This window comes from Mustela nigripes, chromosome 4 (genome assembly GCF_022355385.1).
Source record: "Mustela nigripes isolate SB6536 chromosome 4, MUSNIG.SB6536, whole genome shotgun sequence".
Taxonomy (NCBI): domain Eukaryota; kingdom Metazoa; phylum Chordata; class Mammalia; order Carnivora; family Mustelidae; genus Mustela; species Mustela nigripes.
In genome coordinates, this window is record NC_081560.1 from 117,159,333 (window position 1) to 117,178,753 (window position 19,421).

Below are 19,421 nucleotides of genomic sequence, written 5' to 3' on the forward strand. Positions count from 1 at the left end.
GTGAGGAGAGTGGCACCTTCCCGGCATGGATACCCATCCTTTGCGTCCAGCACACTCGGACCCTTGTCTGAGGGCGCCGTGAGAAAAGAGACTCTGCTTCAGTCCTTGGACCCTCCCGGATGTTCCGCGTGCATCTCACTGCATTCAGCTAACTGGGAAGGTCTCTCACTGTTCACACAGCTTGTGGGTCCGCATGTATTGACTGACTCACTACATTCCAGGCTTTGTGTTCAATTTGGGGCATACAGAAAGGGAGGAAGGTATATCTTCTCCCCTCAATCTCAGAGAGTAGTGGGAGAGATCTCATTGGACAAGCCCCACTGCCCACCAAGATCTATGCTTTGGGGACCCTGAGGCATGAATGACTTGTCTCTGCCTTCTTCAAGGAGGGAGTTAGAGGGACAGTCTCTGAATCCATGGTCCCACCTGCGGATGGGTCAGTCTCTGCTTGCTTTCCACGCAGCATCACGAGCTCCTAGGACCAGTGTTTTAAACCGATCCCCCAAACCCCTTAGTTTGTGACCCCTCTCTCCTCACTATAGGAGGGGACCAAAGGGTCACGGGCAATAAAGGAGAACACAACATACACACAGTCCTTCAGGCCTAGGAGGCTACTGCGTTTTATTGAAAAGTTACTCAAATAAGACTCTTTAAATGTTACAAAGTAGTATCACGCTGTCTGCATACATTAGCCAGTCCCCAGTATCATTTATTACCGCAGCTAAAAGAGCTCTGTCAGAATCACATCAATTGTCATTCTGTCCATCCATCAGCACTGCAAAGAAATCGTGCATCAAGAAAAGCAGGTTCATGAATAAGGGCTTCCTGAATTGGGACGCGAATCAACAGTATTGAAAATATGAACACGTACAAAACCAAAAAACAGAAAGAATCCCTGAGCATTCGTCCGAAAACATTCACACTCACATTTCTTCCATGTGAAAATGGTTAGGACACTCCTCCCAGACAGCCCCTGGGCTTCTGCTTCCCCCACGGGAGCACCGACCTAAGGCAGCAGTGAGCTACGGCTGCTAAGAGAATGCACTGATTTTGCAGAAAAGAGGGGTACTTGTGTTCTCACCCACATGGACTGACAGCCCACCACCCAATTATAAGTTTATGAATTTAGATGGTTGCCTGAATTGGTCTTTCAGCTATTTAAAATATAGGGTTTGGGGTTTTTCTAAATGAATGTCATTTATTTTCTGAAGATTCCAGCAAACTACTTGGCTTCGTCTGAACAATTTAAACACTTGCTAAAAAATGACTTATCATGGTTAGGTTTCATAAAATTCATTCTAGAATCTTTCCAACTGGCCCAGCTAGGGTGTCACAGGATTAGACTCCGTGCCTAGCACGTGAAAGCATGAGAACTTGTCACGTAGCTCCCTAGTGACCACAAGGCCAGTGGACTGCAGAGCCCTTTAAGGCAAAGAGGTAAAAACTGAGTGCACGGGGAGCTTTTTCAAATCAGTGTCAGGTCATTTACCAATGGAACACAGTTTCCATTTACAATGGAAACTCCGACACCTGCCCAGCATGGCCTGTGTGACGGTAAAAAGGCAACGTTGTGTATGTTAAATTCTAACCCCAGAAGGGTTAGGACCTTTTACAAGTCAGTGGTATTTTTAAAAAGCCTTCAAGAGGCCACCCTCGATGAGGCCATGATTAAACCAAAAACGTGCATTTCTAATCCTGGAGGCACTTGAAAAACATCAATCATAATTTGATCAGAGACAAAAAGCAGACAGCCTGGGAAAGACAGACAGCCCTTTCCGAGAAGGGAAGCGCATGCACTGTAATGCATAGTCCCCTCCTGTGGCCTCTCACGGGTATTTCCTCATCAGATCCACTATGTCATTATAGAGCCGCCACGGGGCATCCAAGCCCCAGATAAAGTCCAGGTGCTCCCACTCCGGGATGAACTTGTTGTGCACCAAGTTGGTGATCTGCAACAGTAAGACGCTGATATCCTTGACGTCCGCCAGCGAGTCCTGGCCCCCGCTCCAGACGGCCGTGGGCACCGGCATGTCCTTCACGCTGTACAGCGGGGGATAAGTCTGTAATAAAACCAACAGATGGCTTCGTTGGTGTTTTGATTTACAGAAACACAGCCAAATAATCCCTCGTTAGATGCTGGTTCCTAAATGTGACAGCGGGAGACCCAAGTTTTGAAAACCGTTCTCAGTTTACCTTTCAAGTTACCGTGAACCAGAACCGAAACAGTAAGAATGACAATAAGCATTGCACCGGTCACATGAGCGTCACGAGATGAAACAAAACAAAAACTGCCTCACACTTGAGAGCACCCAGGCACTCAGAATATGGTCCATTTCTTTGTACGTGGAAGGCAAGGCTTAAGGTGATGGAGTCTGGCCCGGCCCCCCCAGCTGCTGGAGAGCAGACCGAGGCTAGTCTGACTCAGGTCTGTGTTCCCAGCCATGACGAAGGACGTGGGACTGTAACAGTTGTTACAGAGTCAAGGAAAAGGACCAAGAGGGACGGCCCAGGCCTCAACACCAACCACAAAGCTTGGGTTGTTCTGGAAGACAGAGGGAAACCAACACCATCTGTTTGACCCTCCCCAGCATTTACCGCAGCACCCAAGCCCCCCAGCAGCCCTATGGCTTGAGCTGGCTTCCTTGGTGGCTTTTCAGAACGCAGTTGCATTCTAAAGACTTTCAAAGCCTTTACCTGGTTGTAATGGAAATAATTCCTGGCGCCGCTTCCCCAGTCAAAGGCTTGGAACTTCAGGGATTTAATAAACTACAAAGAAGATAATTTGGGAGAACATGTTATCTGATACAGAAGTTTGAAAGAGCCTCTCAGGGGCTTCTTAGTTAGCTGTATCCTCAGAAGCCCATTTTACACTGTACCCAGACTTACTATTTCCAAAGTGTAACTTAAAATAAAATGGCATTAGGGGGGGTGGGTAGCACCTGGGCGGCTCAGTCTGTCAAGCATCCAACGCTTGACGTCGGCTTGGGTCATGATCTCAGGGTCCTGAGATCGAGCCCCACGTTGGGCTCCGTGCTCAGTGGGGAGCCTGCTTGAGATTCCCTCTCTCCTTCTCTCCCTCTCCCCACTCTCTCTCTCTCTCTCTCAATAAGTGAAAAATAAAATCTTCAAATCAATAAATAAATTTTTTATATGGCACTGCAATCGTGATAGTGATGTCTGGTGACAGAGGGTAGGCACACTTGCGGGAAGCACCGTGTAACGTGAAGACTCATGAAATCACTGTGTTGTACACCCGAAACCAGTGTAACACAGTGTGTCAACCAGACTGCAAGAAAATAAATACGAATTTTACTTCAACTGGAACGTAGCTACCATATGACACAATAAAGAAGCTACACACATGACTGTACTTGTTCAACTTCATGCTGACTTTTACTGAAATCTGAATCTTCAGCTTTTTCAAAGAGTTAACTATCTTATTTGGGAAAGAAATACATACTACATTCGATGTACGGACTAAGACTTAGATGTAGGAGGGCTTGTGATGGCAGGAGCACTGGGAGTCCAACACAACTGAAGAATCGCTAAGTTCTACCTCTGAAACTAGTAACATTCTGTATGTTAACTGATTGGATTTAGATTTAAAAATATTCATATTTTTATACTGTCCTACAAAGAGTATTAAAATTCATAAACTCTGTGGCTGAAAAAAGACATGGATTAATATGTATTTATATTAATTAATATATTGATGTCTGTATGAAAAATATTGATTATATATTAATATGTGTATATGGACTAAAAAAACCACCAAATTATACTTATGTTAATCTGTGAATTAATATATTTGTTTATCATCCCCATCAGTTTCCACATATCCACACATCCAGCCAACCCAACAGCTCTAATGTGAGCCCAACTCCCCTTACTTTTTTGAAACAATATTTTTTAAAAGGTGTCATTTTACAGGGAACCCCTGATTCAGATGCAGACAGTGACTGTCCCTCATTTGGCAACTGTTCTCCAAGACACCCACAGCATCTTGGTTTGGAACTTAAATGGTGAGTTATTTCATGTTTCAAAACAAGTCAGGGGGCGCCAGGGTGGCTCAACTGGTTAAGCCTCTGCCTTCAGCTCAGGTCATGATCCCAGGGCCCTGGGACTGAGGCCGCCATCAAGCTCTCTGCTCAGTGGGGAGTCTGCTTCTCCCTCTGCCACTCCCCCTGCTTGTGCTCTCTCTTGCTGTCTCTCACTCCCTCTCTCAAATAAATAGAACCTTAAAGAAAGAAAAAAAAATTGTAGGAAGGAAGTTCCTGTAAAAATACGTCCTGAGGTAGAAATAAGTCCCTTATACACTGTTAGGTGGGGGAAAGCAAGTTAGAATAATCAGAAGAAAACAATTTACTTAATCTATTTCTACAACAGTTCTTTCTACCTGCATGTTCAAGGAGCTCTTTCTGAAATGATCTGTGGCAAGAGGCAGACAGTGGGATGCAAAGACACTTCACAGTTCTGGGTACACATTTTCTATCTCTGGGTCTGGTTGCTGAGTCTTGTTTTTCATAATGAGAGAATTATTACCTTTTTCTTATACGTAATTTCTAAATTTTCTAGAATGAACAAGCAGGCATTGCTTTTGTGGCGATGTGACGAAAACAATCAAAACATCATTTTAAAAGCAAGTGGCTCCCATTTACTCCCACGGCTGGTTTGGCTCTGGCGTGTCCCGATGGGTTCAGTCCTATCGTGTTCATGGCTTCGTGAGGACGTCGCAGCCTCCCTCCCAAAGCTGGATGAACTTGCCCAGAGTGCAAGGGCACAATGGGAGGAACCCAGGACTCTGGAGAAGGAAACCAGCTCCCATGGGTGAGCAGCCTGGCTTTGTGCAGGACAGGAAGGGCTTTGGGAGGGGCTGGCAGAGAAGTACGCCTACCTGGCCCCAGTGAAGCATATTTTGCACAGAGGTTCCGGCAGGAGAGTGTGCTACATACACAGGCACTCTGGACTGCAAAAGAAACACGGTGAAATAAAGAATGGACACAGCATTAAGGAGGCATTTACACTAAACCTCTTTTGCACTTCAGAGCCACAATCTCAAATACAGGAGACTACAAGCAGGGGAAAGAGTTCTAGTTCTCTGATGACACATACGCCCTATAAAAACCCATAGAGCCGCACACACACAGAACACGGACGAAGGACGCAGAGCAACACGGTAACTGACTGTAGGGCTGAGCTGACAGGTCATTCTGACTTTGTTCTTCAAACTTTTCTGAATTTCCAACATTTCATGTAACAATCAGAAAAATTAACACTACTGTAAAAAACTCCCTAGAGCCTTCATTCTAGAATTTTAAAGCCTGCTTTCAAAATGCAACAGACAAACAACAAATATATTTAGAGATTCCAGCAAAGGGACGCCTGGGTGGCTTAGTAGGTTAAGCCTCTGCCTTTCACTCAGGTCATGATCTCAGGGTCCTGGGATCCAGCCCGAGATGGGCTCTCTGCTTAGCGGGGAGCCTGTTTCTCCCTCTCCTTCGGTCACTCCCCCTTGCTCATGGTCACTCTCTCTCTCTCAAATAAGATTTGGGGGGTGGGGGAAGCATTAGAAACACGGGCATACTGCTGGCCGAGAGTCTACATTTTATAAAAAAGGTAAATAAAAGTATACACACATACACACACGCACACACATTTAAATACACTCATAGTCATCTCTTAAAAGAAACAGATCACTAGAACGATTACAAATACCAGGACTTAAATTATGACAAGTCTCCTCGTTCAGTAGGAAGTTGCTAACGGCAGGCCTGAGGAGAGCAGCAGACAGCTCCCCGGGCACCTGCTGGAGATCCGTCTGTGCCTCCTCACTGAGAGACCCGTGAGCTGTCTGAGGAGGTCGTCCCTGCTTCTCTCTCACACCGCCCAGCACAAACAAGCAGCTCCCCCGACAAACGCACTGAAAAGGAGAGCAGGTCTCAACATACCATGTTTAAGTTCTTCTCGTTAAATCCACAGAGAACAAAAAAGGCATTTCCACAGAGCTCCTTCAGAATGACGTGGTTGCAAATGTGTGTGCCCAGCCACTTCAAAAGCGTACTCTGGGGAAGAAATTCTTTGACCCCAAACAAGTCCTAAAACATAAAAGGGAACCCAAGAGTATCTCAGCACTTCATTCTGGCAGAAGGCTTCCCTGACCCACCCCTGAAGCAGAGACACACGCCAAGCGTCTCCACATGTGACCCCAGAAAAGAAATGGCAACGTGAGGCAGACCGTTGCACTAGGACACGCAGGCCAAAGCTGATGTTAGAGCAGTGGTCGAAAGTCTCCCGTGAGAAGAGGCAGAAAGTCACATCCGTTCACAGCAGACTTTCCACCATGGGAAAGGGCATTAAAGACCACTCAGTCCTGGGCCATCCCCAAAGAGTGCCACAGACTGCTGGGTGGGTTGTGACTTCCAAGAACGAGTCACAGCCAAGCCTGCTCCACCACGTGTCTGCATGGGGCAGATGCGGCCTGTCCTGCCCCCTGCTCTTGTCTTTTTCTTCTGACACTTTTTTTCTTGAGCTAGTGCGTGCATAACACAAAATTTACCCTTTTGACCCTTTTTTAAAGTATTCTATTCAGGGGCATTAGGACACTCAAATTCCTGTGCAACCGGCATCACTACCCATCTCCAGGGCTCTTCCAACACCTCAAGCTGAGACTCCGTTCCCATTAAACAAGAACTCCTCATTCCTCCCCCACCAGCATTGCCTAGTCTTATAAAGTTTTATTGACACAGACACACTCCTTTTCCTCTGCTTTGTCTCTGGCTCTTTTCACACGACAGTGGCAGAGTTCAGTAGTTCCAACAGAGACCGTATGATCCACAAAGCCAAGAGTATTTACTCTACGGGCCTTTAAGGGAAGAAGTCTGCTGACTCCTGGGGTACGTGAAGCCGTGACCAATGTGTTCCAGTATTTTGAGGCAATCACGATGCCTGCGAAGTTCTTCACACACTGGTGCAATGGGAAACAGAAAAAAAGATTTTCCGTATATTGAACCCAAACGGGTCCCCCTATAAGTCGCACTTCTGCTGATGCCTCCCCTGTGGAGGGACAAGCAGGAGTGAAAAATTAAAATGCCTCCCAAGGCAGTGTCCCCCCACCCCAGGAAAAAACAAAGATCCATTGAGATCCTAATTCCCAGTATCTCATCATGGGACCTTATTTGGAGACAGGGTCTTTACAGGGGTCATCACGGAAAGATGTGGTGATCAGGGTGGGCCCCACGCAGTAGGGCGGGGGTCCTTAAAGAAAGGAGAAATCTGGGCAGAGACAGACACACACAGGGGCACACACACACGTGGAGATGAAGGCAGAAATGGGAGTGATGTTCTCACAAGCCAAGGAATGCCAACCCAGGCACCAGAAGCCAGGGACAAGGCGCGGGGCAGACGCCTCCTTGTAGCCCCAGCAGACTCGTGGGCAGGCAGGAAACTGTGAATGTGTAAAACGGGCCTCCTGCCCAGAGTGAGGTTTCGGGAGCTGCTGAGAACCACAGGAACTGTAACTCACATGCCTAGCCTAAGGGCACAACTGCTTTGTGGTACACAGCGTCCTTTATCCCCACCACCCCGCCCAAAATAAACATCAAGTTTTCAGCACCAGACATGCTTTATAAAGGGTGTGACTAATCTGAAGTTGTAACACTGTGTGGGCCATATTCAGCACTTCTTCGGGAAAATTCCGTCCACATACACACAGCCTGTCCTCTGTCGAGTCTTTCGACTACAAGACAGCCAACCAGTACCTGAAGACAGACCCTGGGTCCCCTGACTGTCTTCTCCTAACTAATCACAGGATGGGTAGCTGGGCAGAACTGAGGAATACTGAGTGCAGAGAGGGTCATACTGTGGGAAACGGCATCGTTATTTAAAACTCCTGGCTTTGAGTCTAGGTAACGGTCACATGTGATAAATGCAGATATTTGTGAGGTTCTCTCCTAAAAACAAGAGGACACTGCATCACCGACTTAGAGGGCAATAAGCCACCCTTTCCTCCTGACTGACCACGGACGTGAAGTTGACCTCGAGCTTCCCCAAAGTGACCTGAATGCCACTGTGACCTTCTCCTGGGAACTCCATGTGAGCAGGACAGTACATGCAGGGAAAGTAAAATTCACCTTACGCACTTACAGGCCCGCTCAGATCAATCTTGATGCCTTTCTAATTTATAATCTTTGTTTTCCAAGAGTGAGGGCACTAAGCTTTTGTGGAGGCCACGTGGATTTCCCAGAGCATTTACTTTTTCCCTCAGTCACTGTCCTAGGATATTAGAAAACACCACCATCGGGGACAGTGACTCCCAAAGACCAGTCTGTTTGTGGACACTAGGATTCGGTGTTGTGCTTTGTGAAAATGCAGGTGTTGGGCCCATCTCCAGATTCAGTGAGCTACCATCTCGAAGGTGGGGAGTTGGTGGCAGGGGAGGGGGGGTGTCTGTAACTACACAGCTACTAAAGCACAATCTCCAAGGATTAAATTACATCAGAAACCCTCCTATGACACAGCCATGCAGGTCTTCGGGAGGAAGGGCACAGGGACATGGCAAGGGCAAAGGAGCAACGACCTAGGGAAGTGATAGTCCCGAATTAATGAAGTACTCGCTACACGGCCTTCTAGAATGTGACGGTGTTTTATGCAATAACGTGATAGCTCTCCCACCCTGAAAAATGCATCTGCAGAACCTGTTTAAATTCACACGCAAGGTCTAGAGGAAAAGACCCACCCTGAGCCCTGTGTTCAACTCTGAGGAAGGAGTGAGAGCGACCCTGGTAATGGAAGGGGACGTTACTTGCAATCTCTGAATGGTTTATAATGAAAGCTGAAGCTTCTATGACCCGAGACATTAAAGGTAAGTTCGGTCAGAGAGGGCCACATCTCATCTATGTGTCTGGACCCCAGTGTGGAGAACCCACCTTACGGGAGGGTCAGATACTGAGGTCACAGGATGGTCTGTATTCCCTGTGAACTTGTCTTAAATGGCCGATATGTTGATGCTCCTGTATGGGAATTCATGAGTGCATATCAATGTACCATACATCAAACACAGATAGTGTGTGCATGACGGACCATCTGGCCTCAGCTGGTTCTCAACTCGTCCTCCTGAAAACTGCTTCCTCCTTCAGCAGAGCTTGGGGGCTACGCCGTTCTAGGGTTGAGTCTCAAGGAGGTTACCGGCTTGTGTTAGGGGCCACGTTATTAAATGTAATAGGAACAGTGTCTTCCGATAGCCTTCACTGTGGCCAGGGTCAGGCATGCGGGAACAGCAAGCCCTCCCTCCGCCATGCCCTGCTTGCTCCCACCTGCCGGCTCACTGTGTGAGAAAGGGCAACTCCAGGAGTTTAAGCCGCTTCTCCCGGACTTCCTTATGCTCCCTTTGCATGGTGGGTGAAGAGTGCTGCCAAGTTAACAAGGAGATGGTCTCTCTTGTAGAATTAGTGATACACCTTCCCTGACTCCCCAGGACTTGGAAGTAGGGATGAAGGGCTTAAATACACCCTGGGGAAAAGCAGCCCCACCGTGCCATCAATAGTGAACCATAGAGGAGGAAGAACCCTCTAGAGGCCAATTCTTCAGATCTGAAAAGGTAGTTTGTGGGGCAAGAGAGGGGTCGGGGCGGGGGGGAGTCCAAGTACCTTCAAGAGAAATTCTGGCAATTTTCCTAATTTAGTTAGTGGGCTCGTAGAGAACTCGACTGAAGCCACAGGAGCCAGGGCAAAAAACATTTTAACCTTCTTGGCCAGCTCGGGAATCTGTGAAAATGCTATAAAACCTGTGGGAACAAAAGGAAGATAATAGGAATTTCCTCCTGTAGGACTCTCTCAGGAAAGGCGGTCGTGCGTTTTGCCCTCTAGTGGCAGCCTAAGGACCATGCAAGCAATGTCCCCGCAACCAGGAGACAGCTCACACCGGGGCCTCTGAACTTTGTTTGCACAGAGTGTGATTAAACTAGTAAATCAAGTACTTGTTAAGTGCTCCATTCACTCTTCAACCTACATGTGCACTGGAAAAGAGCCAGAATCTGTCCCTGTTCCCTTAGTCATGTTAGCTGAGCGAAGGAAAGTCTCTCCCTAAGGGGGCTGCCCACCCAGCCCCACCACCCCAGGAACAACGTCAGAGGCCTTCAGATCAGTTGCCAGTGACTCAAAAGGGACTTACACACTGAGAATGCTCTAGTGCTAAAATATTTTTTAGCCTCCTCTTGGGTCACTCCTTGCCTTGAACTTGGCCCTAGAGTGTCCCTGTAGAACGCATTGGGGCAAAGGCCACAAGTAGACAAGTCATGGGACAAGGATTACAAATGAAGAAAAATCCTTAACTCCACTCATAAGGAAGATACACCCATGGGTGTTGCCTTCTGTCTGTAGCCTCTCAAACCGGCTAAGTGTTCCAAGGCAATAGGGGTGCAGACATGGAACCAAACACATTAGGACTCTTAGGAGCACACCTACCTTTCACTGACTGACTGTGCTTTTAGGAATGTATGGAGGTTGTGTGCTAGAAACACAGACACTAATCTTAGCACATACTAAAAGAAGGAATTAAATAAATTATGGGACAGGTCCCTAGGCCTAATCAGTGGAACTCTTATTTGCTAGAATTACAGGTAATTTTTATTTTCTTTAAACTTTGAGGAAAAAAATTTTTAAGTAGGCGCCACACTGAGCATGGAGCCCAACACGGGGCTTGAACTCACGACCCTGACATCAAGACCTAAACTGAGCTGGACGCCTAGCTGACTGAGCCACCTGGGTCAGTTTTATTTTTGCATAAAACGAACACACTTTCCTTTTATAATCAGTATAAATAAAAAATGCGTACGACTTTTAGCAACTATTTAGAAATGAAGCATAACATGGCATGTTTGCGGTTAGTCTGATTCCCCTTAAGAGTCAGTGTATTTTCTTATTTTCTGTTTAAAAGTCTCTGCACTTAGAACCCCCTTGTTTTCTGGCCTCTCACATCCCCACAGATAATCCAGGAAAATTCGTACTAGGTTGTGACTCCCATCAATTCCTTCTGTGTCAAGAGTACCATACACGTCATCCAGCCATTGATACAAAAGTCTGAATTTCCAGAGAAGGTGAATTATTACCCCAAATTCCCTGCCCTTCCCTATTCAGTATTCAAACACCTCTATGCAAACTAACATTACTTTTTCACATTCTACTTCTAAGAACAGACACAGACTCTGTATTACGTACTGACACATTCGGTCAAGCTCTAGTCTTTATCACATACATACCTATCGTGGTGCCTTGAGAGTGACCCACATAATACACTTGTTCTTGGCCAGTTTTATTCACAATGAAGTTAATCGAAGCTGGTAGGTCATAATTTGCCATTTCATCAAAACTGGAATCCACAAAAGGAAGGCTTTCATTAAGACGTCACACACAAACACAACTGTACGCAAATGGGAAGGGTGCGGTGGGACAAGTGCCCGAAAGAGGGGCCCCACGGGGAAAAGCAGCACTGAGCACAGGAGACATTAACAGGACTGTGTAGACCCCTCACCACCATCCTCCTCTTTAAAAGCATCAGTTAGTTTTACCCATTCTCGAACGTTTCTGTAAGTGAGGTCCAACGGTAGGCTATGCCCACACTGTTGTGTGGCCACTGGCCATTCATTCTGTAAACACACAGCACTCCATCTGTCCATTCAGTGCTGATGGGACTTGGTAGTTTCGGACCTTCACTATTACAAATGGTGAGACAACACACATGTCATCGCACATGCCTTGGGAAAAGCTCCTGTTCTTGCATATCCTGTCCTTAGGGAAGCTGTGGTTCGGAAACAAGCCTGAAGGAGTCCACAGCTCTGACTTTCTCTGATACCAGGTACCAAGACCCCACCCTGCACCCATGCACTGGGGGCTGCTTGTCATTAGGAGATGCGCGAGCAGACTGTTACCGCCACGTGCAACACTCCAGGCTCTCTCCCTGCACCCTTGCCTCTGATTCTCCCGCCGACCTCATGAGACAGGTGTTTGTTTGCCCCTTTTACAAAAAAGAATACTGACACACAGAAGGCTTGTGCAACAAGTGCAAGGTCACTCGGGGAGTAAGAGGCAGAGCCAGAAGCAACAGAGAGGAGAGGACAATTTCTGGAAACCGAAAACAGTGCGTGTTGATGGAGGAAGGAAGAAGGTCCTAGGACACGATTTATCCAGCTGGTCCCACACAACCTGGAATGCCAAAATAACTAAAAATCCATAAATGAATCTGATTCTTAAAATGCAATTATTTACTGATAATTTACCTGACTGCGATTTACTAAATTTCTCACCAGGTTTAAAACCTTTCACAAGCCATCAGCTTCTCCTCTCCTACAATCTTGAGTTGCCCATCGATCTGCCCCCAACCCCGGAGGTGTCTGTGTTAAGGGTGCTAAAGAAACAGACCTGGTCATCATCAATTCAAACGTACCTGAAAGCCCAGAATTCAGTCTGGGAAGCTGAAAGAGTCTTGTGTTTCCGAGACCAAGTGTTCCCTCTGCTGTTCCCCATCCACACGTCAAAACCAGCGTCTGCCAGAATGAAGCCCAGGCTGCTGTTGGGCAGGTTTGTGATCCAGTTACTAGAGTCTGCCAGAAGGCCGTGCTGCAGGAACACCACTGGCTTAAGACCTGGAAAACAGCCATGTTTGCAGCACCTCACTGTAAGTGAGATCTTGCTGAGCAGATAATTCATAAAAGATCGCAAAGCACATAATGAGACAAAAACAAATCAAAATGTCGAGGTAGCAATGTACTCTCATATAACATCGGTCAAGAGTATCTTTCTAAACAGTGCTGGCAAAGTAGTAGCAAAAACAGACCATTCTGCATAACTAATAACCAGAAGCATTGACTTAACCTAGAAAATTGTTACCATAGGGCGCCTGGGTGGCTCAGTTGGTTAAGCGACTGCCTTTGGCTCAGGTCATGATCCTGGAGTCCCAAGATTGGGAGCACTGGGCTCCCAGCTCCCTGGGGAGTCCGTTTCTCTCTCTGACCTTCTCCCTTCTCCCTTCTCATGCTCTTTCACTCTCTCTCTCTCAAATAAATAAATAAAATCTTTAAAAAAAAATTGTTACTATATTCTTAAAACCTGATGAAATGTTTCTATAATGTATTTGCTCCAGAAATTACATTTCTTACCATGTATCCTAACGAAATAAATCAAAAGACAGGAAAAGATTATACACAGGGGCACTTGGGAGGCTCAGTTGGATGAGCGTCTGCCTTCAGCTCAGGTCATGATCCTAGGGTCCTGGAGTCAGTCTCACCACCAGCTCCCTGCTCAGCCTAGAGTCTGCCTCTCCCTGTCCCTCTGCCCCTCCCCCCACTCATGCTCACTCTCTCAATAAAAAAAAAAATCTTTTTAAAAAAGATTATCACATATTCTTTTATTTACATATGTATTCTTTTATTTACTTTTTACTTTTTATTCTTCTACTCACCTATACAGTGATGTAGTAGAAAAACAAAAAAGAATCAGGAGCCAGAGACTCTTGACCAGAGGTCAGAGACATGACCTCTGCCTGTTTACATTATGTTAAGACCATTTAGTCATTTGTTAAACAAGCATTTACTAAACACCAACTATGTGCCAGGCATTTCCAGAACTGGGGACATGGCCTAGAACAAACACAGGAAGAAAACCATTCCCTGTCCCGGAGCTGTTAGACTGACCATGAGTGTTAGAGACAGACACACCTGGTGTGAACCTGTCCTCTCCAACTTTAGACACGTGCAAAACACTTCAACACCCTCCGAGACTGGTCATCCGCTGTAGCAGGGAAATGTCATGCGCACTTTATAAGGAGTAACGAGCTAGGAGATACGACATGAAAAGTTCTTAGCTAAGTGCCTGATACACAGTAAGAACTCAGTATACATTAGCTCGTTATCGTCACCCAGCCAGCTGAGTCTCCGTTCCATCAATGACTGTCAACAGAAATAAATGAGGTAATGAAGGGACAGACACACAGATCACAAAGTAAGAGCTCCCTTTGCCCTCCACCCGTTAGTTAGGACAGGGAGACGCTGGGGGCTGGGGAAGCTGACTGCTGAGTGGTCAAATAATTCACTGCAGTAATTCAGCCATCGACAACAACAAGGCCTGTGGCAGCCCAGAAAAGTTCATAACCCAGCCTGGAAGGGGAAAAAAAGCAAAGCACAAAGCAACAGACTACTCTCGACAGCAGCTGGACAGCGACGAGTTGCACAATCAAGAAGGGGTGTAGAAATACCACGGAGAAATGGGAAGAAAGATCCATGCGGACAGATGGGAAGTGAACCGACCCATGTTTCCTCCTGTTTCTGTCCTACGATGGATTTGGTAACCAATGGATTGCTTTTCAAGGGACTGTCCCTCTGAAGCCCGTGGGCTCTCCCCACAACCCCAGGAGGCTCCGTCCAAACACTTCACAGCATGAACACCACCCCCAGTCATGCTGTGTGGACGCTGCTCCCCGTGTCTATAGAGCAGCAGGACAGCCTGCCAGGCAAAATCATGACTCGTGATTTTGTAATGACATCCAGCAGCCCCCTGCACGGCCGGGGCCACGTCTCCACCTTCCCCCAGGGGAGAGAGAATAGAAAGCAAAATCGATCAAGACTGGGGCAGCTTGGTGAGCACACTGTTGTCTTCAGTACCCATTCTGGTGCTACGTGACCAGGACCACCTGGTGAGAGAGTTCCTCAGATGAGGCCCTGGGGGACCCACGGCATCTGAGACTGGCTCAGCGAAAACCGTACTCCAGTGGGGGGATAAGAGTCATCATAGAAAGTTCAGGTACACTTCAGTGATGCAGTAACAGTGACTGAGATTAATTCATCTTGAAATCGTAGTTCATGAGATGTGTTTTAAGGATTGGGGGCTCCTCAGCAGAGCTGTCCTGTGGGGACAGTGACTAGAGGCATGATGGCTCAGGGTAACTGGGCAACGCCATGGGAAGGGCGCCGGGGAGCCCCACGGTGGTGTTCAAAACCCCCTCGGCATAGTAAGACCCTGGCTCTCCTCAACTGTGCTTTGGGGCCGTGCCAGGAGGAATAAGACTTGGTCTCAAAAGACCAGCAAGACAGGCCAATCCAGGCAACCCTCTGGCCACATCTGAGCAAAACAGGCTGCCCAGGGCACAGATGGACAGGACCCCAAAGCACACACCAACAGCCCCCTGCAGCAGCTGGATACCATGCGGGGTCAGGGACCACTGGTAAAGGTCAGGGCCTTGTCTGACCTGGAGACGTGAGGAACGCTGTGCAGACCACACCCTTCCAGTCTGGGCCAGCTTCCTTTCCTTCTAGAACCAAAGAGCCCCACTGGGCTTCCAGCAGCCATGATTCCATCAGACAGACAAAACATTAACAAAGCCCGGCCTGGGGTGGCAAAGTGGTATGAGAAGGTTAGTGCCTTCCCTCTTACGATCGGTGACTGCAGAAGGACACTGCAGACAGGTCTGCCCACACGCCTGTGGCTTCCCTCACCTGCTCCCACCAGGGGAAAGGAAGGAAGGTATCAAGTCGTTCCTTCCCTTCCCGCAACCAGGCAAGAACTTAAGCACTTGCTGGACAAGAAGTTTCTCTCCAGGAGTCTCAGTCCTACCGCCATCCATATCTTTCAGTGAATTAGTCATATTCAATTTCTTCTCACCTGGCTGAGAGAAGCAGACTTAGGAGCAACTCGCCATTACTGTGCACTCGTAGGCTCTCAGGACCATGCCGAAAACAGAACAGGGCCCAGCGCCTGAGAGAAGTCAAGTACTGTACCCAAGGTTGAGCGAGAGCTGCTAAAAGGGGGAGATGGGATTCGAACCGGGAGTGTCTGATGCCAGGGTCCATGCTCTTCACCGCTTTGCCATAAAAAGAAGGTTACCAAGAGAGAAGTCATTCTGTAGCATACAGAGGCCCCTGGAGAAGGACAGGCTGAAGAGGGAAACTTATCTGGGAGGCAGCTAGACTGGGTGCTCGGAAGAAAGTAATCTCGGGTGGATGGAGGCACAGAGAAGGAGATAGGGACGCGGTAGCCAGTCTCCCCGGCTCAGGGAGGGTGCCTAAGCCCTGGCCCAGGCCACACACTCCAGCACCTACGGTCTGCTCTGTCTGAGTGACAAACTAACACAATGGGACAAGGGCTGGCTCCTTGGTTGTGCCCCGAGCTGGCCTGTTGGTCTCTAGCTCTGGGAGAGCCGGGGGCTGAGGAGAGGGCCTAGAAGCCCACCCCCCCAGAGAGGGCCAAAAGTCACCTCAATAGCTCAGAGCCGGTGCGAGGAGTGTGCTGCATGACTTGGTCCAAATGTGGGTGGAAGCAAGGAGAGGATTTCAGGCTCTGAAAACAGATGTGCTGAGCCCACAGTCTCGCAGGAGGAAGCAGACTGTGCGTGGGAAAGACCCTCCTGCCTACCAAGGCCCTGGCCTTCTCCACCAGGGCGCTGTGTGGTCAGGCGTCCACTGTGCTCCAACAGGGTGAAATCAGCTGAGTCCAAGAAGCATAAGGACAATAAAATGAGGTCACCAAGGTCAGGTGTTGGCATAAAACAAACCTTGGTTCTCACTAGTTGTGAACGCTTGTAAAATTTACTCAACCTCTTAAAGTCTAAGTGCTACTTTCCAAAGCAGGAATCGTGCCACAGTTGATACACAGTAAAGGTCAACGAATAATAGTCGCTCATAATCATAATAAATACACAAAGGTCATAAAATATTATCAGAACACAAGCACTGTGAAGAAAGATACAATCAAGGGCATCCCTTAGCCAGGATAACATAATCACGGTTACAGCAGGAACATACTAAGTGCAGACTGTGTTAGGCGCCATGCCAAGCACCTTGCATGCATTATCACCAAACAACTGGGTGGTGGGCTAAAATACTGGACCCCCAGATGTGTCCACATCCTAATTCCCAGAACCTGTAACTGTATCAGCTTACATTGTAAAAGGGGCTTTGCAGATGTGATTAAAGATTGTGAGACGGAGCGAGCACCCTGGATTAGCAGGGGTCCTTCTAAGTGGGAGCCAGGAGAGCCAGAGAGAACAAGAGAGAGAAAGACTGGTGGAAGATGCTTTGCTGCTGGCTTTGAAGGTGGGGCATGGGGTCAGAAGCCAAGGCGTGTGGGCAGCTTCACGATGCTGGGAAAAGCAAGAAAACAGATTTTCCCCTAGAACCTCCAGAGGGAATGCAGCCCTACCAGTGTCTTTGTCTTAGGACCTCTGACCTCCAGAACTGTAAGACAATAGAGCTATAGTGTTTTGATCCACAGTATGGCTAAGGAATCTCCCTATAGACAGCAACCCCGAACCAGAACAGACAGGTGGGAGTATGTCTTCGGGCCTAAGGAAGAGAGAGGCTGGGCTCCTTGCTGCTTTGGAAGGAGCCTGCATGACCTAAAACCTTCCAGAATAGCCTAGAAGGTAGGCTACGAGTCACCTATGGGCTCCCCCTACTCCTGCTCCTGTGCCACGGCAGATTAGAGACAGAGGGGCCACGAGGACATGCTTACAGCGCACACACACTGCTGCCGTGTCGCATGGAGGAATGCAGAGTCAGAATCGCCCCTGGTTTCAGAGCCCCTGCAACCATCCACGGGACCGGACAATTGGAGCGAGCTTCTGACCCAGCAAAGTCAGCCCCCAACTGTGCACAAGCCCGAAGTCCGGGGCCAGCACCGACCATCCCTGAGACAGAATTCAGGTCACCAGAGACTTCTGAACCTTCCCCAGCTACTCACGCTAGACTGCAGCCAGCCTTCTAGCATCGGGTTAATTTCAGCGATTACCGATATTTGTCACAATGGCTCCCGATCACGGATCTGGTGCTGCGTTCCACGTGGATTATGCTGTCACAGCAGAGACGCGAACACCCACCCCTGTGCTACCCATAAGGGAACCGATGCCTGCAGGGAGAGGGCGCTTAAGTGACCTACACACTCACCCAAGCTCTTCTCATCCCAAAGTCACTGCTTTAACCCCTACTCCAAAAAACACCCATGTCGTTAAAGAATAACGTGGCAGGGGAAAGAGGTGTGCTTACAAGTATTCTGTGTGAACCCAGCCACTTCGAAGCAAGCCAAGCACCCTTCTCTAGAACTGGCTGCTTGCCAGACTCACCCGGAGCACTTCAACACCACACGTTTCTGGCCCAGCTCCCGACCTGGGGGACCAGGAACTCCAGGGGCAGAGCCGGCAAGGATGTATTCTCGGCAGGTTCCATCTGCTCTTCTGAGGCAGCCCACGCACAGCTGGGTTCAAGGCGGCTTCATCCAAAGGGAAGCACGGCCGCCCTCAGCTCCACCAGCCTGGCCCCGAGAACACGCTGCCTAAATTGGCCAGAGAGAGGCCAGACCAGGAGATCCCTGGCTGACATGGGACAGGCCCTGGAGGTTGTTGCAGAGCTCCTTCTCCAGGATTATGAAGAGCAGACCTCTGTTTATTCAAAGCAAGGGACAATGGAGTGAATTCCTGCCCTTAATGATGGCTTGAGGCGTTGGCCTCCAAACACAGCCACAAGCTCTATCAGCAAATAGTAGTGGGAAGCCTTGGTCATAATGCTTAGAGTCACTGGAGAGAATGAGGAGGAGGAGCTCATCTCCAAAGCAGGTGTTGCCAGGAATTTCCACGACAGAAGCCATGCACAGGTCACCTACACAGGGCACCTCCCACACCGTGGCTTTATTGGGGCACTGCCAGCATCCCCACGGCTGCGTGGGTAGGAGCCTGGTCCTAAGCCCGCTGCCCTAGCACCAGCAAGCTCACCACGCCCTACAGCCCTGGTTTCCTCACCTGTAACAGGGATAGAGGTGTGTGTGAACTCACTTCCCCACCAAGGCCCCTCCCCAGGAAGTGCTCAGAAAGCCTGATCGCTCACATTCTGAGGTCGCCCTGCTGAAGAGGGGTGACCCTCTGCAGGAGGGGACACGACCGTGCTCAGATCTCAGGGCAGGCTGCAGAACCACCCAACCTCCCCCGACCAGCCACAGCCTCCGTGGTCACTGAACAATGTGAGGCCAGAGATCTGGGCCAAGTGAACCCCGGCAGCGTCCCTAGCACCCCATGCGGAGTCCGGCACGTGCTGCTGGCTCAGGGAGACTGTGGAACTAATGCCATAGTGAAGGAATGGGTGAAGTCAAGAAAGAAAGCACACCCCACCATTCGCACTCTCCGAGGTGCCGCCTTATTAGCCTACTGTGTACTCAGAGGGCACAGGGCCTCTGACCCACTCCCCCCACCAGACAGATGGAGACTCCGAGCCCAGAGAGAAGCTCTCACCCCAGCGTGCACACGGCCGGCACGCCGTGGTGCTGGGAACCAAACTCAGGTGCACACAAAGCTGCCTTTCGGCTCTGTCTGTCCCTCGCCAGGCCACCGCCTGCCTCTGGGGGGCTTCGCGCTGTGGTACCTTGCGTTCACGCAGTCTCACTGTTGGTCGG

The 19,421-nt window shown here is 48.8% G+C and overlaps 1 protein-coding gene across 1 annotated transcript in view; it reads right to left on the reverse strand.

The window, feature by feature from the left end:
• Positions 1 to 596: 596 nt before the first annotated feature.
• LIPA (lipase A, lysosomal acid type) overlaps positions 597 to 19,421 on the reverse strand; it is a 31,786-nt gene continuing 12,961 nt past the window's right edge. Inside the window, exons 4-10 of the mRNA XM_059397400.1 lie at positions 12,439 to 12,637; positions 11,255 to 11,364; positions 9,645 to 9,781; positions 5,949 to 6,095; positions 4,895 to 4,966; positions 2,695 to 2,766; positions 597 to 2,060 (exon numbers count right to left, since the gene is read on the reverse strand). Coding sequence (XP_059253383.1) covers positions 1,827 to 2,060; positions 2,695 to 2,766; positions 4,895 to 4,966; positions 5,949 to 6,095; positions 9,645 to 9,781; positions 11,255 to 11,364; positions 12,439 to 12,637 — 971 coding nt within the window. The 3' untranslated portion in view covers positions 597 to 1,826. The remainder of the gene's footprint in view (positions 2,061 to 2,694; positions 2,767 to 4,894; positions 4,967 to 5,948; positions 6,096 to 9,644; positions 9,782 to 11,254; positions 11,365 to 12,438; positions 12,638 to 19,421) is intronic.